At 46.3% G+C, this 27,365-nt stretch overlaps 1 protein-coding gene across 3 annotated transcripts; it reads right to left on the bottom strand.

The window, feature by feature from the left end:
• On the bottom strand, positions 1-27,300 carry PRRC1 (proline rich coiled-coil 1). Of its 3 annotated transcripts, none has more exons than XM_051843376.2 (9): positions 27,100-27,300; positions 21,034-21,156; positions 20,044-20,433; positions 17,327-17,487; positions 16,511-16,613; positions 15,559-15,722; positions 8,600-8,703; positions 3,615-3,717; positions 1-571 (listed from the first exon to the last, which is right to left on the bottom strand). In XM_051843376.2, exons 2-9 carry the CDS (start codon positions 21,134-21,136, stop codon positions 362-364), a joined length of 1,338 nt encoding a protein of 445 aa, XP_051699336.1. In that variant the 5' UTR covers positions 21,137-21,156; positions 27,100-27,300; the 3' UTR covers positions 1-361. The 3 variants fall into 3 exon arrangements, with proteins under 3 accessions (XP_051699336.1, XP_051699337.1, XP_069931893.1); XM_051843377.2 differs by having other exon boundaries at positions 27,067-27,240; XM_070075792.1 differs by having other exon boundaries at positions 21,034-24,226; positions 27,100-27,231.
• Positions 27,301-27,365: the final 65 nt, after the last annotated feature.

Here is a 27,365-nt window from a genome sequence, read left to right as displayed (position 1 = left end):
TTTTAAAGAATAATCAATAAACATTTTCTTTAATGAACCACATCTTCTTTAAGCAACAAAATAATCAAGTACATATCATGAGGTTAAGTGTTTTTACACATGAATCTCCACCTTACAAATTTGGTATATTAAATTGTGCTATAAATATATTTGTATATTTTCTTTTTTGAGAACTATGACGTGAAATTACATGACTACAAAAAGGATGCTGTTTTTTTTTACCGATTAAAAGAACGCCATGTCTTTCTACAAAAAGCAAAACTGCAGCTACAGGAAAATTATCAAAACAGCTGGATTCGTTGAGGCTTTCAATTTCAGAAGGTACCAGTGAGGAGGTCTCAGTCTCCCCGACAGGTCTCGCTCACACGGTCCGAGGGGGCAGGCGCTGCTTATACATGCCCGCGACCGCCTTGGCTGCGCTGTAGATCATCTGCCGACGAGACACCCCGGTGAAAGCCATGTGCCAATCAGTCCGACTGACGCTGAGTAAACTCTTTTCCAGGACTTCACCCACTGTCACCAAAAGGCCCGACCACCTCAGATTGTAGTCCTGGGGAGTCAGGCTCTGAGCCTGTGGGAAAAACGAAACTGATTACACTTACGGTACACTGCAAAAGAGCACGCCAGGCAGCTTTGCTGGAAGTGACATTTCAAAGTCTCTTGGGTTACTTATAATACAAATTATGATGGACTCTGAGGAGCACAGCTGCATAGCCAACTGTTTGAAGTTACAAGGCCATAAAAGAAACAAAATAATCTTGCACACATCTGCCTTGTTTGAAATATCTTCATGTGCTTTTCTGTTCAAATATAATCTAACTCACATCTACAATTCCATCCAGTATCAGAGCTCCAAGTCAGATGGCTTAGCGTCTAGTTCTATTACCAGTGTCACTTCAATTCAACAGTAAGACTAGTGCTAAAGTTAGTGCTGGGATTAGCTTTTATGGTCACAAAAGCTGAACCAGAAAGAGGGAAACTGCAGGTTAAAGCTTCAACCCATTCAGTAAACACTTCCTGAAGGGTTCATTTCTATTTCTTTGAATTAAGAAAAAAAAAGATTCCAACCATAAAAGAAACACACATACGAGACATTTCAGGCTGGATAAAAAAGGAGGGAAGACTCTCCTATTCAAAGAAGGAAATTCAATACACACATTTTTACTATCTTCTGAATTTTAAAACCACATGACAAAAAAAACTCACAAAGAATGTAAAGCACCGTGAACTTAAATGATGCCCTTTTGGATTAATCACTGTTAGCAGTCTGCTGTGCATCTTTGCAAGCCTCCTTTCTGTACTCATGTGATGTTTTCAAAGCACATATGTGGCAGTGTCTACACGTGCCCCTGCTAGGAAGCGAGACCATACTACATGTGCTCCACACAGCAGTGTGCCACAGATAACCTCAACACATGTATGTACAGGTCCACTCCACTCTGCAAGCATCAGGTCTCTTTCTTGCCAGCATATATTCCTAATAGTCAAACAAAAAGTGGCCTTTTACAGTAGCAAGCCATCTGGCACGGGGCTTGGCAAAATGAAAAGGACCACACAATAAATATTTGAGATTGTGTGGGCCAGACAGCCTCAACTACCACCGCTCAATTCTGCTATGGCACAGAAGCAGCTACTATCACATAGAAGCCAACTGACAAAATGTGTGTCAGTCACACTTGGTCACACAAACAGGACGCAAGCCGGGGTGGGCTCTGCTCTGCATGTGCCAGCCCCACATCACAGCGATGTGAACGCTGGCAGGGGCGGGGCAGCAGCATCCTCAAGTTCCTAAATTTCCCACCGCATCTGAAGTTTGCTGACGTTTTCTAGTACACACATACCCTTCTTTTTTTTTTTTTGAAAGGCAGAGTGGACAGTGAGAGACAGAGAGACAGAGAGAAAGGTCTTCCTTTGCCCTTGGTTCACTCTCCAATGGCCGCCGCGGCCGGCACACCGCGCTGATCCAAAGCCAGGAGCCAGGTGCTTATCCTGGTCTCCCATGGGGTGCAGGGCCCAAGCACTTGGGCCATCCTCCACTGCACTCCCTGGCCACAGCAGAGGGCTGGCCTGGAAGAGGGGCAACCGGGACAGAATCCGGCGCCCCGACCGGGACTAGAACCCAGTGTGCCAGCGCCACAAGGCGGAGGATTAGTCTAGTGAGCCGCGGCACCTGCCACACATACCCTCTGACCCCAATTAGCTCAGTTATTACTAAGATTATTTCCAGAAAACAGCTCCAAGTCCACTGACATCCTTTTTCCTCTTTAATCTGTTCATGAACTGAAATCCTTCAAGGTTACTGCTTCTAATGTAGCTAACATTTCTGGATTGTATTTATTCATTTTACCCCAACTTGGACATTTAAGTGACACTGATGCATTAAATGACACTGGACTATAATGTCCTTTGGTGTTAAGCTAGGCTCACAGAATGAACTGGAAAACTTTCTGCCTTTATTTTTGATACTCTATGTAGCAAGACACACATCTGTCTCTTGATTATTTTTTTAAGACTCATAATACGAGTAGCTTTTTGAAAGAGGAAGCTCTTCCATTACAATGCTTCACTGAGTTAATTATGTTCAATCACAAGAAACTAACAATATCTGACCTTTTTTAATCACCAAAGACAGCAGCTTTGTATGGCTCAATCTAATTTCCCTTTTCCGGCCCACTCTCCATGAATAATGCCCACTTGTGCCTATGTGTTCTTCTCACCTTGTAAATAAACTGTTATCACTCTGTTAACATTTTGCTGTGTTTGTGCCTGTACTCAGAATGCTCCTCTAAGTAAGAGGTAAAAACCTGGAATAAGAATGTAGGCCCAACCAAGCCCACAACACAGGTACACTAGTAGGTTCACTTTTCAGTCAGTAAATCCAAAGACATACCTATCATCTAAGCTTCCAAATACTGACCTGTTACTCAGAAGAATCAACTAACAAAGAAGATTAAGAAAAAGAAAATGGAGCAAAATTGTAAAAATAAAAATGTGACATACAGGGGAGAGTGAACAAAAGATGGGGGTAAGGAATACAACCATAAAAACAAAAACATGAGCAAAATAATGATCAATGAAATAATGCATTTATTATCTACCTCCAATGGTTGGAAAAGCAAAGCAGGGCAGTAACAAGACAACATGGAAGGACCAGGAAATCGAAAAGCAAAGCAAAGAGGCTAAGAGAAAAAAGGCAGAAGCAGGGGCTAGCATTGTGGTGCAGCAGGTTAAGCCACCACCTTTGGTGCAGGCATACCATATGAACCCCAAGTCGAGTTCCAGCTGCTCCGCTTCCAGTCCAGCTCCCCAATAATGCGCCCAAGTACTTGGGCCCACGCCACCCCCATGGGAGATCTGGATGGAGTTCTATGCTGCTGGTCTCAGCCTGATCCAATCTCAGCCACAGCAGCCATTAGGGGAGTGAATCAGAGGATAAAAGATCTCTCTCTGTCTCTCTCCATCTCTCCCTCTCTATAACTCTGCCTTTCAAATAAATAAATATTGTTCAAGAAAAAGACTGGAGCAAAGTTCAGGACGTATTATCCACTACCCATTTTTATTCTGAAAATGTTAGTTTCTTTGGAGCACAGTGAGTAAGCGAAGGAGGAACCAACCTGCTGTACAAATTCCAGAGGCACTGGCGTGGCCTGCGTGAATGCTTCCAGATGAATGCCGTGCACAGGATCCTCAACCACCAAACAGCCAATGTCAAACCACCTGCAAGAGAATGTGTGTGTTCCAAGTGGTTTATACACTCGTACTTGCCAAAGTTATAGTAACAGGCATAAAGAAAAACCAAGTACTACTATTCAGCAAGACATTAGCAAATTTCAGAAAGGAGCCGTTTTAAAAATCTACTTGCAACAGAATAACACATACAATCAACAGATATGAGTCTGCTGGCTTAACTCCATGAGGAGAAAAAAAATGAGGAATAACCACAAAGAAACCAACTATAAATAACTTACTGTGGAAATTATACTTTACTGCTCAGATGGGGCGAGATGATGGGAGGATGGCACATAAATATGCAACAGACAAACTCACACTCACTGCAGATGCAAACAGCTTATCCTGAGTACTATATTTAAAATGTCACTTGTAAAATACTGGAAATTTTATATTGCCAATTCTACCACAAATATGCCAACTAACAAAGTTACCAGCAAATTAAAAAAAATAAGTGCATTCAGAAGAAATAACACTCACTCACCCCACTGCTGATAAATCCTTGTCATTGCATGAATTACTCACAATGAGTCAATGTGAAAACAGCCTCACGAAATCAAAGAAATCTTCCATTTAAGACAATATGCAGTTGTACATTCTAAAATTGACTTTGGAGAGGCCAACTGTAACACCCCAAAGGTTAACTAACCAGCCAGGCGCCCTGAAATCAGAAGCTGAACACACACAGGATTTGGAAAGGGAAAATAACCAGAGACTCTATTTCTAATAATATGTAGATCTGATGGAGTACAAGGCCGTGTAAAGTGGGTTAGGCTCCTATTTACATAACTGAATATTAAAATGGAAGTTTGTACTATCTGCAGTATTCATATCCTAAAACTAACTGAGCTTCCAATTAAAATGCTAAATAATGACATCTATTTTATCTAGTATACCCATCAGTATTTCACATTCTGTTATGACCACTTCCTCGGTCAAGATCACGCACCTGCGAAGTTAAATTTCAGTTTGCATAATTTTGCATGTTTTGTGCACAAAAACGCCTGTAACGTATAACGAGCCGACTAAGCTGTTGGGAATGCATTGTTTACAAGCAGAGTCCAGAAAGTGTGAGCAGTCTCTTCTAAGGTGCCTCCAAGTACACCTCAGAAGCCAAGGTCCCCTGAAGACCACCATGCTGCTGAACGCTGTAGCTTTCAACTCAGATACATCTACAACAGCAGTCACTGTCATCCCGACCAGCAACCCTTCCATCTCCAACACTAGGAGCTGCCCAAGGAAGCGTTCAGTTCTCCTCCCCGCTTCCCACTGTCCCTCAGCTTCCAGCTCCCCACCACCACCGGGAGAAGGAAGAGTGGGAACCAGGCTGATCACGTTCAAGGACGGTCATGCAGGACCCCCAGTCTCTCCACGTTGCCGGTAAATACGATGGCTCTCACCAATCCAATCTGAAAGCCAACTGACTTGAAAAGGGCCCAAGAAGAACTGCAGCTTCGAGATACTCAGATTTCACAAGGCAGAAGAAATCTCACCGCAGAGTGGGCATCGTGCTGGTTTTTCTTATCTAACGTAGGCAGCAGCTGGAAACTGCGAGGCCTACACTCGCTCTCTTCCTCATTAGCAGTACACCTGCGAGCTCCTCCTTTGCCTCTCTCATTTTTCCTGGATTAGTCTTTCCTTGCCTTGGTGGTAAAATGTGCTTCCTTGACATTGCCTTTTTTTTTTTTTTGACAGGCAGAATTAGACAGTGAGAGAGAGAGAGAGACAGAGAGAAAGGTCTTCCTTCCGTTGGTTCACCCCCCAAATGGCTGCTATGGCCAGCGCGCTGCACTGATCCGAAGCCAGGAGCCAGGTGCTTCCTCCTGGTCTCCCATGCAGGTGCAGGACCCAAGCACTTGGGCCATCCTCCACTGCCTTCCTGGGCCACAGCAGAGAGCAGGACTGGAACAGGAGCAACCAGGACAGAACCGGCGCCCCAACTGGGACTAGAACCCAGGGTACCGGCACTGCAGGTGGATTAGCCTAGTGAGACGCGGCGCCGGCCAACATTGTCTTCTCAGGCCTGCAAAAAGAAGTGCCAAAGCACAAAACAAGTATTTGGACCTTGGATTTCTCACCTGTGTCTTGTCTTCCCACCCTGCATCACAACCTTTCTGGCAGCTCTCCTCCTCAATGCATACCAGAAACCATCATCAGGCCTCCCCTACCAGGTCCTACTAGGTTGCAGAATGGGGAGGGACCCTTTCAGGGGTGAAGTACAGACCTTTGGCTGACACGGAGCACAACCCAGACCTAGCACGGCTCTGACTGTGACTACATGCCATCAGTACCAAAAGAAGGAAAATGGTCCCAGAGACACAAAAGTGCAGGAAGAACTCCAAAGGGTAAACATAAACGAATACTGACGGCACAGAATAATACCAGTGAAACGTCAGGAGCTGAAAACATGCGGGGCCGGCACCATGGCACACTTGGTTAATCCTCTGCCTGTAGCACCGGCATCTCGTATGGGCGCCAGGTTCTAGTCCCGGTTGCCCCTCTTCCAGTCCAGCTCTCTGCTGTGGCCCGGGAAGGCAGTGGAGGATGCAAGTGTTTGGGCTCCTGCACCTGCACGGGAGACCAGGAGGAAGCACCTGGCTTCTGATCAGCACGGTGCCGTCCATAGTGCCCATTTGCGGGGTGAACCAATGGAAGGAAGACCTTTCTCTCTCTCTCTCACTGCCTATAATTCTACCTGTCAAATTAAAAAAAAAAAAGAAAAAGAAAAAGAAAAAGAAAGAAAGAAAAGAAAAGAAAACACGCGGAGTGGATGCTGTGGAGCAGCGGGTTACGAAGCCACTTGGGACTGCCCTATCACCTGCTCAGCACTACCAATTTAGCATCTTCCTAATCTGCCTGGACCAGCTGCATTTCTAACACCCAGGTCAGATGGAGATCCTAGCTCCTGGCTTCAGCCTGGCCCAGCACTGGCTATGGCAGGCACTTGGGTATTAAACCAATGAATGCAAGATCTCTCCATCTGTCTGTCTGTCTGTCTCCCTCTCTCTGTCTCTCTCTGTCTCTGTCATGCTGCTTTCAAATAAATAAATCTTTTTGTTTTTTTTAATTAAGTAACATGCATGCAGAATTAAGATGCTTGACGTGGTTGGTGATGTGGCACAGCAGGTAAAGCCACGGCCTGCAGTGCCAGCATCCCATATGGGTGCTGGTTCTAATCCCAGCTGCTCCTCTTCTTACCCTGCTCTCTGCTATGGCCTTGGAAGGCAGCGGAGGATGGCCCAAGGCCTTGGACCCCTGCACCCACATGGGAGACCTGGAAGAAGCTCCTGGCTTTGGTTCAGCGCAGCTCCAGATATTGTGGCCATTTGGGGAATGAACAAGCAAATGAAAGACACCTCTTTCTCTCTGCCTCTGCCTCTCTGTAAATGCCTTTCAAATAAATAAATAAACCTTAAAAAAAAAAAAAAGATATAGGAAGTTATACTATTGATTAACTTTATATTTTTATCCCACATAAAAGCAAGGCTATGAGAGACTGGCACTGTGCCATGGCGAGTAAAGCCGCCACCTGCAGTGCCAGCATCCCATATGGGCACTGGTTTGAGTCCCGGCTGTTCCATGTCCGATCCAGCTCTCTGCTATGGCCTGGGAAAGCAGCAGAAGATGGACTAAGTCCTTGGGCCCCTGCACCTGTGTGGGAACCCGGGAAGAAGCTCCTGGCTCCTGCCTTCAGATCAGCCCAGCTCTGCCCTCTGTGGCCATTTGGGGAGTGAACCAACCTCTCTGTATGTAACTCTGCCTTTCAAATAAATTAAAAATTTTAAAAAGAGGATGCTTGACAACATTACAAGAAATAAAAAAAAATGCTTATAAATTTTGTTATGATACAACAAAAAGGTACATTGGAACGCTTAAGGTAACCATTAAATGAATAGTAAAACGTAACTAGAAGGAAAACATCAAATAATATCTTTGGAAAGTCTTCGGCTAGAATTCAAAGTTCTTCACAACCTGCCCCCACATCATTTCTTGATTTCCCATCCAACAACCTACAGCCACGCTGATACAATCAGCAACCCCAGAACACCTTTTACCTACCTTTAACTTTTCCTCCCGCCAGAAAGTCTAACTACTTATTTCTACTATACAAGTTTTACTAGTTCAAGCACTAATCATTCACGAATTTCATCTCACTCTACCTGCACTTACCTCCACCGAAATCTTATGCAATGTTTCCTCTCAGCAAGAATTACCTACATTTCTAGAAATGTATTTAAACTTGTTCATTTTCTCTGCCAAGCTGGAGAACAATTTTCCATACTAAAGCCACAAAGCACTAGTATACATTGTTATTCAGTACTAAACAGCGAAAAACAAGCAAAATAGCAATGCAAGTATAAAAGATTTCAACAAAAGAAAGTTATATTAATATAAATCAATTCAACATATACAACAACCTTTTCCCATTAAAGACCCAACTATCAAAAATACAGAGCCTTCAGGAATGATAATTAATTATACCATATGCAGGTTTCTCTAAACTAAAGCCACAAGAGAATAGTCACTGAGTATCAAACCCAGCCATGGCCATGAGGCCTACCCACAGCCCTGCAGCACCCCGAGTATCTGAATGACCGTGTCCGCCTTTCACAGTCACTTATATCTGGGCCACTGTATCACCTCACAGTCACTGCTTTTACCTTGTGATTCTTAGCACAACCTTAGGAAGCAGGAAACTATTTCTGATTTATATTTAAAAGAAGAAGCAGGATACAGACATCAGCTAAGACACAGGACAGACAGCTAGTTAAGTGCCGGCTTTAAAACAGGAGACACTCCCTGGTGGGCATTCAGTGTGAACCCAACATCCAACTACATTTTACTTTCAAGAGAAAACGAAGACTCTTACTTGTCAGGCAGCAGCTCCGCGATGAAGTTTTCCACTGACACAGCAGTCTGCTTCTCATGGATCACTCCAGTTCGACGCAAGCTGTCTATGCGCTCTTGGGCACCCTAGACAACAACAGCATGGGTGAGACACCATTTTTCTAAACCAGTAAACACTGGGTCCAGTGTTGTACACAGTGGGCTACACCGCTACCCGCAATGCTGGCATCCCAGATCGGAGCACCAGTTCAAGTACCAGCTGCTCCACTTCCAATCCAGCTCCCAGCTAATGCACCTGGGAAAGGAGCCAAAGACGGCCCCAGTGCTTGCTTAAGTCCCTGCCACCCGCGTGGGAGATTCAGATGGAATTCCAGGACCCTGGCATCAGCCTGGACCAGCCCTGGCCATTTTGGCCAGTTGGGGAGTGAACCAGCAGATGGAAGATATCTCTCTCTCTAACTCTGCCTTTCAAATAAATAAATAAATGAATCTTTGAAACAAATACAATAGTAAATATTTAACATTAAATAAACTAATTAATGATTATACAAGTAATACATGCACACATTTATGCAAAAAATATATGAGGAAACTTCAAAAACGTCATGGAAAACAATTAAAAGATAAGCATTCTGGTACAAAAAATTTTGAAAAGCATGCATATAAGGGATCTTCAAAAAGCTCATGGAGGGCCAGTGTTGTGGTATAGTGGGTAAAGCTGCTGGCAGCACCCCATATGGGCACCAGGCCCAGTCCCAGCTGTACTGCTTCCGATCCAGCTCCCTGCTATGTGCCTGGGAAAGCAGCAGAAGATGGCCCAAGTGATTAGGCCCCTGCACCCACATGGGAGACCTGGATGAAGCTCCTGGCTCCTAGCGTTGGTGCCCAACCCTGCCCACTACAGCCATTAGGGAAGTGCACAGTATATTGAAGATTCTCTCTCTCTCTCTCTCTCTGTCTCTAACTCTGCCTTTCAAATAAAAATAAACCTTTAAGGAAAAAAATTCATGAATATGTGTATTATGGAAAAAAATATGCACACTCATTTTTATTATGCTATAGTACTCAGGGCTTTATATGTTAGAGGAGTCACAAAACCTTTAATTAATTGGTACCCAATGAAGAGACAATGAAGAGGCAGGGAGATAAGTTTAATTCTTCCTTGGTTTATGGAATACAGGAGAGAAAAGGAAGATGAGGCTCCACTTGGTTTCTCTTTTCCTCTAAGTGCCACACCCATGAAATGTGACCTCTCTTGGAAGAACAAATGCAGACCCTATAGTATCAGGGTCAACTGACACTCCGTAACTACTACTCCCCACGGTTCTGAGAATGGGGTTGTATTTCTTAGCAGTATAAGGGATCAGGAAACAGCAGGGAGGACAATGAAATATCTGTCTCAGAACTGCAGTGCAGCAGACAGGCCCCCAGAACTCACACCGCACCCAAGAGCCTATGCTGTCCACTCGGTTCTGATGAGTAACTTAAATGCTACGTATCTTCAAAATGCATGTAGATACTCACTAGCTTTTACTTGTTGAATGTAAGATACAAAACCACAGCCATAAAAATGACTTTCCAATAAAATGGGCATGAGAAAAGTTTCAGAAACTTCCTAACTTGAATTTTGGCTGAACTATTTACTTAATTTCATGTTTAAAGGACAAATTAAATTTAGTTCAGAAAAGTCATGGAATTCAAAAATCTGATGGGGAGAGGGGAAAAAAACAGGATAAAATTCTCATACCGTGATCTGCATTATTTTTTCTCATTAGCGCCCTCTACTGTTTCTGAATCATACCACGATCTGTAATTTTTTTTCATCTCATTAGCGCCCTCTACTGTTTCTGAAAAAAGCAAACAGCTGTCAAATTTCTAAGACCTTCCAAGCTTTTATTAAAGATTGTGGAAAAAGAACACACATGTCTAAATTTGGACAAAAATAAACCATAAAAACAAATCTGCATATGCTATGAAAATCATAAAACAAGGGGCGGGCACTGTAGCGTAGCAGGTAAAGCCACCACCTGCAGTGCCAGCATCCCGTATGGGCAGTGGCTCAAGTCCCAGCTGCTCCCCTTCCGATCCAGCTCTCTGCTATGGCCTGGGAAAGCAGTGGTCTATGGCCCCTGCATCCACGTGGGAGTACCAGAAGAAGCTCCTGGCTCCTGGCTTCGGATCAGCACAGCTTCGGGCTATTATGGCCATCTGTGGAGTGAACCAGTGAATGGAAGACCCCCCACCCCGCCTGTCTCTCTGTAATTCTGTCAAATAAATCTTTTTTAAAAAAATCATAAACTGAACTAGCAATAAAGACCTGCAAATAAAGGTGTTTCTTGAGGAAAAGAATCCCTATCAGCCTTTTCAGGTCAATACTAACTAATTTTTTTAAAGATTTACTTATTTATTTCAAAGTCAGAGTTACAGAGATGGAGAGACAGAGAGATCTTTCATCTGCTGGTTCACTCCCCAGATGGCCACAACAGCCAGCACTGTGCCAGGTGTTTCATCCAGATCTCCCACGTGGCTTTAGGGGCCCAAACACTGGGCCATCTTCTGCTGCTTTTCCCAGGCCATTAGCGGGGAGCTGGATAGAAAGCGGAGCAGCCGAGACACAAATCAGTGCCTGTATGGGATGCTGGTGTCACAGGGCGTGCTTTACCACTACACAACACTGGCCCCGATACCCCTAATGAATCTCTCCTACACAACAATCTACCACACCCAATCTAACAAAATACTGAAAGTCTGAATTTTAAGAATCACCATAATAAAGCAGGTTCTCGAAATGGCCAGTTATCTCAACTCATTTTCATTGGCACTGAAAAAACTTAATGAACTTTGTCCTTCTCTTCAAAGTTAATGTAAATATCATCCTCTAAAACATGCTTCACGTTCCCCCTCTGTCCATGGTCCTGGTGACTCTCACCGGAGCACTCAGTCACCTTTCCCAGTAACTGAAACCACAGCACTGCAGGCTCGCTCTGCCCGCCTGTCTCCACCACCCTTACCCAGACCCTCTCCCTGACCCTGAAAGCCACAAATCCTAACTCCAAATAAACAATTCCAAGTTCTAACCTCTCAAATTTACGCAGCCTTTACTAGAGAATTAAACCAGTAAGTTACTTTCCACCCTTTCTAAACAGTAACATGAACACGAGCCCCACATCATGCTGACATGAGTCACGATTTACAAAGTCCCTGCTTTAGTCTCTAACCGCAAGGACGCTCTCCAGCGTCTTTGTACAATAACCTATTCGTATCTTACGATTTCCCTCAGGTTACCCTCAAAAACTAAGTTCTGAAAACACTTCCTTCCCAGTTTTCCATTTTGCAAAAACACTGCTGAAATTTTTAAAATTTCAATCTATGTTTTGTTCTACTCTTTCAAATAAAAATCATCCAAACACGATTTACCTTGTGCATGACTGACTCATTTTTTTTTTGCATATTTATTTTATTCATCTATCATACTAATTTTTTATTTCTAGATGACCCTGATTAAACTCGACAGCCACCAGTTAGCTCTGCTGAATTTTACTAAGACCAAACGCCAGCACAGCAACCTTACAGGACACGGACTTGGGGAGGCAGATGCGAGGGAAAGCCCCAGGGATGAGAAACATTTCAAAACGCACGAGCTTTGGCAGCACTGCTCTATGGGAAAGCACAGGCTACCATGACAAGCTAAAAGGCAGGAAACGTGTACCTCAATTCATCTTGTACGTAATACGTCTACACCGCCTCACTGTTGCCAAATGCTCCAAATTCAGAAGAGCTTTGTGTGTATGTACACATGTGTGTGAAAACAGCTTCACATTCCATTTAAGGTATTAAAAATACCTGGAAAAGCACATCAAATTCATACAGCACTGTCTGGTAGACTGGACACTCATCTAGGGGTGAGCGCTGTGGTGCAGCAGGTGAAGCCACCACTTGGGTCATCCGCATCCCATTCCCAGAGTGCCAGCATGGTCTGAGTCCCGCCTACTCGGCATCCAATCTAGCTTCCTGTTGGTGCAGCCTGGGAGGCAGCAGACGATGGTGCAAGTGTTCAGGCCCTGCCACCCACATGGGAGCCCCCAGTGAAGTTCCTCACTCCTGGCTTCCCCCTGGCCCACCCCTGGCCGTTGTAGGCATCTGGGGAATGAACTAGCAGATGCAAAATCTCTCTTTTGTTTCCCTCCCTCTCTGTTGGTTTATCTTTCAAGTAGACGAGGTTAAATATTTTTTAAAATAAATAAAAAGGATCTAATAGCAAATAGCAATAAGGGTTTACGTTTAGTGACTACCTACAATCAGTTCAATGGACTATTTTCCCAATGAAGTACACTATGTCAATCACCTCATCGAATGCTTTACCTGTATTACAAACACAATGCCTGGCTGGAGCTCACAGACACTCCCAGTAAAGGTGAGCTGTTATAAATTCCTTTATGTGAAACAACACTGTCCTAGCGGAATGCACTTCTCTGTAAAGCCAGATGATCTTCGTTACTTGTGAATTCCGGATTGGTGAATCTGACCGAGACAAGCACAGAGCTAGACGTCAATTCTGCCTGAGGCTCAACGAGGCCACAGCCTGGCCCCTTGTTCAGCTTGTGTACTGCACACAGGCGGCCTTCCGCAGTCTACTCAGCGCTGCTCTTCCAGCTCCCTGAGTTTGACGTGGATGCTTCACTCAAGGGCTGTCTAGGGCTCCTAAACACAAGACGCTGTGGAGACACACCTCCTAGAGAAGACATGTGTGCTTCAGAGCGGCAGCAGAGGAGTTAAATACACACACACACACACACACACACAGAGGCAGACATGAAACACTGAGACGTGTTGCCTCTTTGGTAAATGTGGGGAGCAACTCAGACTAGACTAAGTTACTGGAATTAAGACTTATTCTATGCATCTGCTCTCCCACAATATGGCGCTGGGAGAGGAGTAAACAGCTTCTACCCAGCTGCCTCTCACCAACTTGACAAGCTGCAGGAGCTGCTCCTGATTGGAGGAGAGCAGCGTGCTCGGCATGTGGGTAGCAGAGTTGGGATTGGTGGAAGAGGACTATAAAGGAGGAGAGAGACAACATGCACCAGGAACATCTATCTGAAGGAACACCTGTGCAGCCCCCGAGAGAGCCGGCCGGCGGTGTGCTGCTCCCCCGCGGAAGTGGGGAAAGTGGCAGGGGGAACCGCCCTTCCACAGAGGTGGAAGGGACGGCAGCCAACCCGGGAAGAACCAGCAGCAAACCCGGGGAGGGCCGAGCAGACGAAAGAACAGCGCAGGGTCCTGTGTCGTTCCTCCGCGAAGAGGGGGAGCGACAGGTAAAAATGTCACCAGAGACCTAGATGGGCCTAACCATGTTTTTACTCTGGGAGTAATGGTTTGGTTTTCACAAATTCAGGGTCTGCAGTGACCTCGCAGAACCTATGGGGGACAGCACTGTGGCACAGCAGGTTAACACCCCAGCCTGAAGCACCGGCATCCCATATGGGCACCAGTTCTAGACCCGGCTGCTCTACTTCCTGTCCAGCTCTCTGCTGTGGCCTGGGAAAGCAGTAGAAGATGCACCCACGTGGAAGACCCGGAGGAAACTCCTGGCTCCTGGCTTCTGATCGGCATAGCTCCGGCCGTTGCGGCTACCTGGGGAGTGAACCAGCTGATGGAATACCTCTCTCTCTCTCTCTCTCTCTCTCGTTGCCTCTCCTCTCTCTGTGTAACTCTGATTTTCAAGTAAAATAAATAAATCTTTAAAAAAAGAGAGAGAGAAACCTAACTATGATGTAAAGTAAGAACTGTCCATCCTGCAGGCAGAATCTCTTCCTGGGTTAGAAACACGTAATGAGGGGAGTCAGGGATGGCTCCAGGCTTCTGGCCTGAGAAAACAAAGGTCAGCGCTGCCCTCAGACGAGACGGAGGAGGCTGGGTAGGGCAGGCTGCAGGGAAAAGCATGGTTCAGTGCTAGATATGTTCTGTCTGAGATATTCAAACACAACATTCAAAGACTGTGACATACTGCAACGCTGACCAAGAGGTAAGTGTTACGCGAGTCAAGGGTTTACAAGCGACGTCAGGTGGAGACAGCAGCACACAGCGGACGGCATTTAACAGCCTGGAACAGATGAGAGGACCCAGGAGATCGGCAGGAGCTGGGCAGACGAGCGGGAAGCAGCAAGGGAAGCCCAGAAGGAGCAAGCCCGCAGTGAAGCAGGGAAACTCCAAAGTGTGGGATCCTGGAAGCCAACCGGAGAAGCAGGGAAACACCGAAGTGTGGGATCCTGGAAGCCAACGGGAGAAGCAGGGAAACTCCAAAGTGTGGGATCCTGGAAGCAACCGGAGAAAGACTGAGAGGAGGAAGGAAAACGGTCTCGAAAGCCACTGAGGGGTCCGCCAGGATGGGCGTCGCTGGCGGAACACTGGGAGCCAGGGTCTGGCTGGACGGGAGGGCCCAGGGAGGTGGAGAGAGGAATACGGAAAAGTGCCCGCAACTCTCGGAGCTCTGCTGTGAGAGGAAGCACACAGGCAGTGAGTGCGGCGGAGCAAAGACCCAAGACATGCTTGGAGCTTCCTGTACTTTCGTTTCTTAAGGAAACAAAGAAAAAAAAGCCAAGCACAGAGAGAGCACAAGTCCTGAACCTCAAATATTAGTAAGAGTGGTGATAAAAGCTTATGAATTCAAAGGCTATTCCCTTTCTGTAACAGATTAGCATGTGAAGAACGGATGAAGATCTGTTTTAGGACAAACCACTCTCCTTTTAAGCTCTCTGGGTGTTTGTTTTCCTGCCCTAATAACCAAAATCTAACTTAGATTTCTGTAAATGAAAACTCCCCCCTATTTACATCATACTACAAACCCTCTAACTAGAAGCAAGGCTGACCATTCCCTGTCATACAAACACCCCTTAGTGCACAGAGACCACAAGACCGTTAGCACGACTGGGAAAACCTTCGGTTCCAGTCTGAACGTCCCACACCGGGCCCCACGCCTACCTTCAGTCCCGCTGCGTAGCCCACGGGCTGTGGGGCGATGTTGGACTGTCCAGCTTCCCCTACAACCACAGCCAAGCCAAAGACCTCCTGGAAGGCGTCGCGGACGGCAGCGACTTTCACTTCTTTGTTTGAGGTCACAACGATATCCAGTTCACCTCCAGATTCTGAAAACACCAAGAAAAAATTTCAATTCCAAAAGCAGTTAAGACAGCTACCCCGGCAAACCCAGGGATCAGCTAGAAGTCATCGCTAGACTAAGGTCCTCTCAAACATTACTCCTGAATTAAGCATAACACGATAAACATCAAAAGAAGCATAAACAAGGTATTGCTTCAAATGTCAACAGTGAATAAAAAGTAAAAGCCACATGAATCAACCCCAACTTCCATTTACAATCAAAGGCAGGGCCAGTGTTGTGGTGTAGCGGGTAAAGCTAATGTCTACAAATCCAGGATCGCTTCTGAGCTCTGGTTCAAGTCCCAGCTGCTCCACTTCCAATCCAGTCCCTGCTAACGTGCCTGAGAGGGCAGCAGCAGAAGACGGAGTGCCAGAGTCCTGGCTTTGGCCTGGCCCAGCCTCGGCTGTGGCAGCCATTTGGAGAGCAAACCAGTAGATGGAAGATCTCTCTCTCTCTCTCTCTCTCTCTCTACCTCTGCCTTTCAAGTAAACAACAACAAAAATTTAAAAAACTAACGATTAAAGTCATTAAGTATTCTAATAATTCATATTGTTTTTACTCTTCCAAAGTTCATTGAGTTTTCAAAATTTTTACGGTAATTCAGAAAAAGATGAATTAATAGCAACAAATACCAGACTGATAACGTAGTGCAAGAATCTAAGAAGAATTTCTACTGACCACATGATCATCAGAAATGAGAGTTACAATGCCAGGCTGACACTGACACATACATGAAAAGACTACAGCACACACTGATCTAACTCGTGCACGTACTGATATATGGAGCCATGCCAGGGTCCAGCGTTGTAATCATACTTTCAACCGAATGCTTCGTCTTATCAAGCACAGATTTCACCATAGGATTCCCAGCCACACCCTGCAGGAAACAAATTAATATATACTCACTCACTCTAAGAACACCATCACCATAATAATTAATCCTGATGAAACAGAGATGCCTGTAAACATTTACATACAAGAGCTCCCATCACAGTTTTGGGGATAACAATTGTAATTCAGAGAGATCTACTGCACCATAAGGCAATTATAATTAATAACATATTGTATTCCTGGAAATCACTGAGAGTACAGATTTTAAGTTTTCCTACAACAATATCTAAGTATGTGAGGTAATGCATATGTTAAGTAGTTCAATTCAACACTGGACAACACATAATTTCTAAACATCCTGCTGTGCACAATACAATTAATTTCTGTTTCTCAACCACAATTTTTAAAAACTAGAAAACAACACATTTGCAAAGTAAAACACATAAAAATGTGACAGCATACACAGCACTGTAGCCATTAAAACAGCATACCATTCTGAACAATATTTTATGACTGAGAAGATGTTCACGGTATCTGCTAGGTGCATCCCCCAGCCCTCCCAAAAAAACCCACCAAATAATGTCTGCATGTCACTTTTGCAATTTGATTTTTTATTAAATGAACAGGTATATCTACATAGATACACAGACAAAAGACCATGGGAAACTGGTAATGAAAATAAAAAGGACTTTTACTTTTTCCTTACACTATTTTGTATTTTGAAAATCAAAAGTAATTTTAAAAGTAAATGCCTCTTACCTTAATAAAACCCCAGATTCCACCAGCAGATGCTTCATCCTGGCCTTGACTGATTCTAGGATCTTCTTGCTCCTCTGGGAAAGTTATGGCTGATGTGGTTCCAGTTCCCTGGGCCACAGATGTCAAACTGGCTTGCTGAGTAATGGGAGTTGGCAAAATACCTAGTCAGTGGTAAAAATTTTAATATGTGTAATTTATTCTATAAACTTTGTCCTATCAAAAGATGACATAAAACAAGATGAGTGGCTTAACAGCCTTAATAATGTAACCTATACTGAGGCATTTCAAGATTAAGTTATAAACTCAAAGAATCACCCAGGCTTGTACAAAATGCAAATTAAATAGAATTCCAAAGAAGAAATTCATTTTCTTTAATACAAGCTTACATCAAGGGTTTTAAAGATTGACAAAAACATCTACATCAAGGAGTTCATCATGTCTGTCCCATTCAGCAGCTGAATGTGGACAGCAACCCCTCTAATCTCTTTAATCTACAAAAATATGAAGCAGCCAAACTCATCATATAAAAGGATGACCTACATTCACATATACTAAGACAGGGATGCAAAACTTGTACTCTCAATGTATTTTATGTGTAAAGGTAGGTAAGCACAATTAAATTCATAAAAATTGCAACAAAGTTGTCTCTGTTCCCTAACATAAGAAACAACAGGAAGGAGATGGTGAGATGAAGTTTTGACAACTGGTTTCCAATAACCATTCCAGATAAGCAGAAAGTGGAAATGGGGCCAAACTTGCAGCACAGCAGGAAAGCCACTGCCTGCAGCTCCAGCATCCCATATGAACAGGTTCAAGTCCCGGCTGCTTCTCTTCTGATCTGGCTCCCTGCTAATGTGCCTGGGAAAGCAATGGAGGGCGGCCCAAGTACTTGGACCCCTGCACCCACGTGGGAGACCCAGAAGAAGCTCCTGGCTTTTGGCTTTGGACTGGCCCAGCTCCAGCTGCTGTGGCAATTTGGAGAGAGAACCAGCAGATGGAAGACTACTCTCTGTCACTCCATTTCTCTTTCTGTAACTCTGCTTTTTGAATAAATAAATCTTAAAAAAAAGAATATAATAGAAGTAACTGACCCAGGATCACCAAGTCTTGGCACACTTGGGTAAATGACACTAGTCAGCCTTGACAATTTTTTAAGCAAAGCTTTGAAAAACACTCAGACTTCACCTTGCCATTTATAAGTGTACAGATGTTAGGACAAAATGCTGGAGTTTTTTCTGATACCTCCCATGCTAATTATATACAAAGTTTGGTTTTTTTTCTTTAACAGACAGAGTTAGACAGTGGGAGAAACAGAGAAAAAGGTCTTCCTTCCATTAGTTCACCCCCTAAATGGCTGCTATGGCCAGCGCGCTGCACTGATCCAAAGCCAGGAGCCAGGTGCCTCCTCCTGGTCTTCCATGCAGGTGCAGGGCCCGAGCACTTGGGCCATCCTCCACTGCACTCCCGGGATACAGCAGAGAGCTGGACTGGAAGAGGAGCAACCAGGACAGAACTGGCGCCCCAACCGGGACTAGAACCCGGGGTGCCGGTACCACAGGCGGAGGATTAGCCAAGTGAGCCATGGTGCCGGCCCTACATACAAAACTTTTAACAAATAAAAATAACAGGACCACCGCACATCGCTAATGAGAAAGTAAAATGGTGCACCTGCTTTGGAAAAGTTGGGCAGTCTTCAAGTAGCATAGGAGTAGCATAGAAGTCAGTAATTCCAGGCCCAAGTATATACTGAAGAGAAATGGAAACACATCCACACACAGACCTGCCCACAGGTATATGAAGCAGCACTATCCAAACCACGAAAAAGTGGAATGAACCAAGACCGACTGTTCAACAGATACAGCATGATCTATTCATACCCTGGAATATTATTTAGCCATGCAAAGGAATGAAGTGCTGGCACACTCTACAAGTGGACAAAGTCTGAAAATACTCTAAGATGTCAGTTATCGGAGATCACATGATTCCTTTTGTATGAAGTGCCCAGAATAAGCCAATCCAGACAGAAAGTAGATCAGTGGTTGCTTAGGGCTATGAGGATCAGGCAAAGTAGGGCGTAATAGGAGTGTTGGGTTCAAGTCCTGGCTCCACGCTCCATCCCAGTTTCCCACTACTGCACACCATTAAGAGGCAGCAGGAAACGTATCAAGTGGGAGTGTGTGTTCTCTCTCTCTCAAATAAATAAATAAAATGAATAATGAAATAAGCCTTCTCAAAAAAGTGACTAGGGTAATGGATGCACAACTCTGTAAATAGACAATTACTGAATTATGCATAGTATTTTTTCCAATCTTTATTTTATTTGAAAGGCAGGGAGATGGAGAGAGAGAGAGAGATCTTTCATCCACTGGTTCTCTCTAAATACCTGTAACAGCTGAGGCTGAGCCAGGAGCCCAGAATCCCGTCAGGTGCCCCACGTGAGTGACAGACTCCCAAATACTTGTGCCATGACCTCTGCCTCCCAAGTCCACAACAGCGGGAAGCTGGAGTTGGAACTGTGGCAGGACTCACACCCAGCACTCCGACACGGAACACAGGCTTCTCATGTGGCACCTTAGCCGCCAGCCAATGCCCACCCTAAGCGATACACTTTAAACGGATGGACTGTATGATAGGCACATTACACCTCAAAAACGCTGTCCGCTTTTAAAGACGCAACACTACCTGGAGTGCCGTGTTTCCTCACGAGTGAGAATTACCTGTCACCGGAGGTGCGGAGAAGGACGGCATGAGGGGCGTCTGCGGGGCTCTGCCGGCGTGGCCCCTCGTAATGTCGTACGTCGCACCAACAGAAAACCCTGATGTAGGCGGACCCGGAGCGGGGGCGGGTAGAAGGGCACTGGGAGCAGACGCTGAAGGTGGGAAGTGGAACGGAGGAGCATGACTGAAGGCAGCAGCAGGCGCCGAGGACACAGGAGGTGGCACTGAAGTCCCTAGTGGGGGGACAGACGGAACCGGGGAAGGAGGCACAAAAGGTAAGGGTGCCGAGGGCCTGACGGGCGCCAGGGACGGCTGAGGGGTCGAGTAGGCGTGCGGCGGCAAGGACTCCAGAGTGGACACGTTCGCAGAGGGAAAAGAACTGGTCGCAGCTAGAACAAACAAGAGAGAGGACGTGAGGAAAATATCGGAGATGCTCTTTACTTAGTTTTCTCGTGATTTTGTTCTCACAAATTTTAAAAAATGAACAGGCCACATCCCCAGGAACAACTATAAATGTTTAATTTAAAATATGCAGTAAATATGGTTGGGTGCAAATGACTCCTACAAGGAAACAGCTACATGAACTTAAATTATGACCCTGTTCATCAAGTAGATCTTAGTTGTTGGCTTATTTGTTTCAGTATGTTTTTAATAAAATAAAGCCATTTTTCATCCCTGGTGTGAATATAAAATCTAAGGCTGAAAAAGGTTAATCAAATCACAAGACAGAACAAACCTAGCACAGGACTTTTAGATATTCTGTTGTGGTAAGAGACAGAAGATGTACAGTCAATATGAATATAAGGAATAAAAGTCTACCTAAAGCAAAACACATTTTTCGACTTAAACAAAAACACTATTTGTTTTTATTCTTTAGACGAAAAAGACTATTTCCCTCCATCCCGACAAAGATCCGAAAAGTTGGAGAACATGCATGCCCAGCATCTCACTCTGCTGCAAACACACAGATGTTAAGACAACTGCAGTACCTAAAGGAACTGGGCTGGGAGACACAGCAGTGGTAACCAGGCCCGCAGGGTTCGGGGGAGGAGTCCCAGGTGGTGTTGTCTCTATTCCACTCTCTTCCATCATTTTTCCTTAATTACAATGTACTGCAAAAATATCAAAATGTCATAAATATTATAGTTACAAAAAGTGCATTTTTAAAGCCTGTATAAAGAACAATTAAAAAATCATCATAAAGAAACAAATGTTTGCTTTACTGCTTATATTGCAATTTATTTCTAGACGATTCATTTGTCAAAGATCCTACCAGTCAAGTAGAATATTTAATATGTAAGCAGTCTGTGATATTTCCATATTCACACTTTATAAATGGGAAATAATTTTGTTAACTATAATATTAGTTATCCATGTATTTCAAATAGGAAATTACTACTGTGATTTCTGCCAGATGAGTTTATGTTAAAGCTCTGTCTAGACTTGTTATTATATTTAAAAGTAAACAAAATATTTAATGTATTTTTGAAACTCTCTTCCCTCATAACCTTTTACATGTGAGCTTCTCCATGTAACACAACAATAAAACGTGCTTGACTTGATACATGCATTGATTCCCAGTTCTCCCAGTTCGTATTTTAAAGCACACCCAGGAACAGCTAAATGATACGTCTCAGGTTTCAGAAACCTTAACTACAGAACAAATGCCGCTGGACAGCAGGGTCCGAACCGATGATAACGGATGACAAAACACAGGACAACTTCCTTAAAAACTGCAGATTTTCCAGTTCATCTCAAGTATAACTCCAATTTCTAATTTGGCGAATTCGTTTCTGCGGTATGAACTCATCTAACAAATGCTCAGTAAAGGTCAACCGCTGGCCAAACTCTATCCTGGTGCTGCTGCAAACATAATAGGGGGTAACAACAAACAGAACTCTCACACTCCAGCACAGGAAACAATCAAATAACACCCGTGCACAAGGCAGCGCAGCCCCAATCACACCCTCTGAGGGAAGAGCTCGGCTCAACAGGACTGATTTCGGCTTGGCGGTCAGGAAAGAGCTCCCAGAAAGTCACAGCTGGCTGAGATCTGAAGGAGAAGCACAACTTAATTAGCCACAGGCAGAGGATAAGGGAGGCAGGGGCCAGAGTGAACGCACCAGGTGCAAAGCCCCGAAGGTCAGAAGCAGCAAGACGCATCCAAGCACACTCAGGTGGCAAGGAACAGAGATGGGCAGGAGGAGCCCAGCTCTCCCAGGCCTTTGTAAGTCGGGGCAAGAAGCTGGGTTTCTTAAGAACAGAAAGTTCTGGGGTGTATTCAAGCTGAGAGTGACACATTCATCTTCTGTTTAACTATTATGAGATTTTAGACTCTTAAGATTCAAAAATACTACACCTCCTGAGTACTCTAGGCCCGACCTCTCTCAGTAAGAGCATCGTACACATTGCAGTATAATGATCCAAACCACTGCTATCTGACTATTAACTATTCACCTGTGTGTGTGTGTACACAGTTCCATGAACTGTATTTGTGTGTGTAGAGTTCCATGAGGTTTCACCATATACACAGACCTGTAAAACCACCCCAAAATCATAACATGCATGTGCACACACAGTTCTATGAGGCTTCATCATACACATACTTGTAAACCACCACACAATCAGGACATGCGCATGTGTGTACAGTTCTAGTTTCACCATGTGCACAGACCTATATAACTACCACACAATCAGGACATGTGTGTATGTATGTATACATTTCTATGAGGTTCTGTCATACACATAGACCTGTATAATCACCACATAATCAGGACATGTGTTTGTGTGTGCACAGTTCTATGAAGTTTCATCATACCCACAGACCTAACTACCACACAATCAGACCGTGTGAGTGTGTGTACAGTTCTATGAGGTTTCATCATACCCACAGACCTGTGTAACTACCATAAAACCAGGACGTGTGTGTGTATGTGTGTGTATACACAGTTCTGTGAGGTTTCATCATACCCACAGACCTGTGTATCTACTACACAATCAGGAAGCGTGTGTGTGTATGTGTGTACAGTTCTATGGGGTTTCATCATACCCACAGACCTGTGTAACTACCACATAATCAGGAAGCGTGTGTGTGTGTGTTGTGTGTACAGTTCTGTGAGGTTTCATCATATCCACAGACCTGTATAACTACACAATCAGGACGTGTGTGTGTATGTGTGTGTGTGTACACAGTTCTGTGAGGTTTCATCATACCCACAGACCTGTGTAACTACCATACAATCAGGAAGCGTGTGTGTGTGTACACAGTTCTGTGAGGTTTTGTTATCCCCACAGACCTGTATAACTACACAATCAGGACGTGTGTGTGTGTATATACACAGTTCTGTGAGGTTTCATCATACCCACAGACCTGTGTAACTACCACACAATCAGGACGTGTGTGTGTGTAGTTCTATGAGGTTTCATCATACCCACAGACCTATATAACCACCACAATCAGGAAGCATATGTGTGTGTGTGTGTGTGTGTGTGTGTGTGTATACAGTTCCATGAGGTTTCATCTTACCCACAGACCTGTACAACCACCACAATCAGGATGTAGAATTCCTCCATCACTCCAGAGAAATTTCCCCCACTCCTTTGCCACACATTTGCACCACTGGCAACCTCCTCATATTGATTCCATATATGAAACAGAAACAGATCACAGCACAGGCCACCTCTGAGACTGCCCTTTTTCACTCAGTATAACGACCCTCAGATCAATCTAAGTTGCTGAATGCACCAATGGTGGTTCCTTCTTATTGTGGAATCATAGCAGTCCACTGCACCGTTCTGTCAGTTTCTTCATTCACCGCTGACGGACCCTGAGGCTGATTCCACTTACTGGTAAACCGTGTCTGTGTTCTGAAACGATTCCTTTGGGGCAGGCACTTGACCTAGCGGTTACCACGCCAGTCAGGATGTCTGAAGCCCACATCAGAGTGCCTGGGTGGGCGTCCTGGCTCCTCTCCCGACTCCAGCATTCCTGCTAACGTGTATCCTGGAAGGCAGCAGGAAACCATGCAAGTAGGGTCCCTGCTACTCACATGGGAGCCTTGGATTGAGTTCCTGGCTCCTAGCTTTGGCCTAGCGCAGCCCAGGCTTTGCAGGTATCTGGCGAGCAAACCAGCAGATGATGGATGGATTTCTCTCTATTTAAAAAGCTTTAAAGAACGGCCTCTATAAAAACAAAACAAAAAAATACTGCTTTGACCTAAGTGTGTAGACTGTGTCACTGGGCAGCAAAAGCAGACACAGTGAGAGCGTAAGGACATTGACAGAAGTAGCCCAAAGAGGAGGTGGCAACAACCTGGACTAAGCAAACACATAAAGGGCAGGAGTGGCTATGCTCACCAGGACTCTCCTGGAAAAACACGCAGACATTTTTTAGTCGTCACAACTAGAGGGGTACAACTGCCATCTGGCAGATACACGCACACCCCACCCACCGGAGTTATCTGGCTCCAGACATCAACAGTGTCAAGGCTAGACAATGGTGGTGACAGTGGAGATGAAGAAGTCAGGTGGCCAAACTCAGAGACTGCCAGGATAGGAGACACGGAGGGGAGAGGCATGACCTGCACTCACTAGAGAGGGAACAGGCAAGAACCAGTACTGCTCGATGCTGCCTTTCTCTGGAAAAGCAGATCAACTTCCTGACAGGCTAAGTTTAAGATCCTTCAAATACACTGACTCACACGGAGCTCAGAAACCACGCCATTGTGGGTGCCATCGGTGTTCTAACAGTCTCTAAACCCAGTCATGGGGCTGGCGCTGTGGCACACCGGGTTAACGCCCTGGTCTGAAGCACCAGCATCCCATATGGGTGCCAGTTCAAGTCCCGGCTGCTCCTCTTCCAATCCAGCTTTCTGTGATGGCCTGGGAAAGCAGTGGAAGATGGCCCAAGTCCTTGGACCCCTGCACCCGCATGGGAGAACCGGAGGAAGCTCCTGGCTCCTGGCTTTGGACCAACACATCTCCAGCCATTGCTGTCAATTGGGGAGTGAACCAGTGGATAGAAGGTTTCTCTCTCTCACTCTCTCTCTCTCTCTCTCTCTCTCTGCCTCTCCTCTCTCTGTGTAACTCTTTCAAATAAATAAATAAATCATAAAAAAAAAATAAAGTCAGTCCTGAAATGGGATTATCTGAGAAGAGACTAACCCAGAAGAGGGAAAATGACTGAAAACCAGTGCTTCAGACAGGAGGTGATCTTGCGGAGAATGAGATGAGCGGAAAGAAAGGAAGACACCCAGCAGAAGGCGGTGTTGAAAGAACAGTGCTTCCAGGGAAGAGGGGGATGGGACCACAGGTGCAGAGAAGCCAAACAGGGTCCTACAACCTGCAGGATGCAAGGGGTTTTCCAAACCAGAGAACCTGCTGAGAGGGCAGCGCGGGTTACACAGGGTGCACACAGCTTTCAAACAGGCTGTAAACGTGAAGGAAGGATGCTAGCAGGGTCCAGGGAGGCTACATCCTGCTGTTAAGTACCTGTAAGCCAAAGGCAGAACACCTGACTCAGAGAGCCCGCCAGGGCCTACACCACCGTCCACCAAAGCCACCTGTCTTCATCTCATCTGTTATGGGTAATTCACAGACATTACCCAATCTTACAACAGCTAGTGGATAACCTGATCCCCACCCTTAGCAAATGCCTCGCCGAAGAACCTGCAGAATGAAGAAAAAGCCACAACCTGAGATCAGCGATCAATTCCTTTCACCTTTCAAAGCTTCTGAGAACTGGCTTCAAGATAATGCCGAAGTACATTTTTTTTAAAGATTTATTTTATTTTACTTGAAAGTCAGAGTTACAGAGAGAGAGAAGAGGGAGAGGGAGAGGGAAGAGAGGGAGAGGGAGAGGGAGAGGGAAGAGAGGGAGAGGGAGGGAAGGAGGGGGGGGGGGCTTCCATCCTCTGGTTCACTCCCCAGTTGGGCACAAGGGCCTGAGCTGTGCCGATCTGAAGCCAGGAGCTTCCTCCGGGTCTCCCACGTGAGTTCAGGGGCCCAAGGACTTGGGCCATCTTCTACTGCCTCCCCAGGCCATAGCAGAGAGCTGGGTCGGAAGAGGAGCAGCTGGGACTAGAACCGGCGCCCCAAAGGGATGCCGACACTCCACCCGCTCCGCCACAGCGGCGGCCCCATCTAGGTAAATTTTGCATGCATAAACATAACACCTCCTACTAAAAAATTACCTATTACGCCAAAACAACACTGAAGCGTCAGAGTATGTCAAGAGTGTAGGGCTCAAGGCTCAGCAGAGACGGTACTACTGCACCAACGTGAGCGATGGGATGGAAATGCCCTCGAAACAGTCCTCGGCCTCCGGCCAGGCCCTGCTCCTCCTCGAAAGAAACGCTACACTGGGCCCACGCTAACCTCCACAGCACGAAGAGCGGTTAGTACCGCGGATGCACGGTGCCTCCACCACCAGGGCTGGAGGCTCGGCTGTGCGTTCTCATCCGACCCCAGACAGACTCGCATCGGTGTTCAGGGAATTCAACAAGCTGCACGGGGCTGGGATGCAGAAACAGGTCAGGGGGGCAGAGCGGACAGCCGTCCCTCGGGACGACCGCGCTGAGCGGCGAGCGGCACCCAGCCAGTGGGTGATGCCAGCCTGGGAGCCGGGCTGTCCAGCCGAGGAGCCTGAGGCAGGTCCCGACTCCGAACAAAGACACCGAGAGCACCCAGAGGCCGGCCGGGCTCCGACGGGGGCCTCGTCAGGGCTGGCTCTCCCGCGGCGGCTCCCTGCGGCTCTGCCACGTCCCCAGGCCGGACGGGGCCGGGCTAAGGTCCGCGGGCACTCGCCGCAAGCGCGCCGAAGGTGGGGCCACACGGCCACGGCCACCGGCCGGGAGCAGGGACCCCGGCCAGCGGCGGGGGCTGCTCGCCCGGCCGAGCGCACCCCAGCCCGCCGCCGCCCGGACCTGGCTACCTGCGGCCCGGAACGGCCTCGGCGCCCCGCACGCCGGCCGGCCCGCCCACCTTGCAGGGACTGCACCCCTCCGGGCCCAGCCAGCACCTGCCTTGTCCCCGCGCCGCGCCAGGAGGACGTTCACCTGGAGTCCCGGGCGAGCGCCTGCACAGCGTCTACACAGCGCGGGACAGGGAAGTCGGGGTGTAGCACCGCTGGTAGCAGCAGACAAGGAAGATGCAGACGAGAACTCCCCGCGCGCTTCCCCGCCTCCAAGATGGCTGCCTGCGACGCAAGGCCCTGCGCCTGCCACGTCGCCGGCCCCGCCCCGCCCCGCGCATTGTCCGACCCGCCCCGTCCTTTCCCACGCCCCGCCCCGCCCCGCCCCATCCTGGGAATCGTCGTCCCCGC

Source organism: Oryctolagus cuniculus, chromosome 6 (assembly GCF_964237555.1).
Source record: "Oryctolagus cuniculus chromosome 6, mOryCun1.1, whole genome shotgun sequence".
Classification (NCBI taxonomy): domain Eukaryota; kingdom Metazoa; phylum Chordata; class Mammalia; order Lagomorpha; family Leporidae; genus Oryctolagus; species Oryctolagus cuniculus.
The sequence above is the reverse complement of the archived record's forward strand: the minus strand, read 5'-3'. Positions and strand labels throughout refer to the sequence as shown.

Excerpts from the sequence above, each read along its gene's own strand:
- PRRC1 (XM_051843376.2), bottom strand. The coding sequence starts at position 21,136 with ATGATGGAAGAGAGTGGAATAGAGACAACACCACCTGGGACTCCTCCC. Across the intron at positions 20,434-21,033 it reads TCCCAGCCCAGTTCCTTTAG|CTGCGACCAGTTCTTTTCCC; the intron begins GTACTGCAGTTG and ends TGTTTGTTCTAG. Across the intron at positions 3,718-8,599 it reads GCGGAGCTGCTGCCTGACAA|GTGGTTTGACATTGGCTGTT; the intron begins GTAAGAGTCTTC and ends ATTCTCTTGCAG.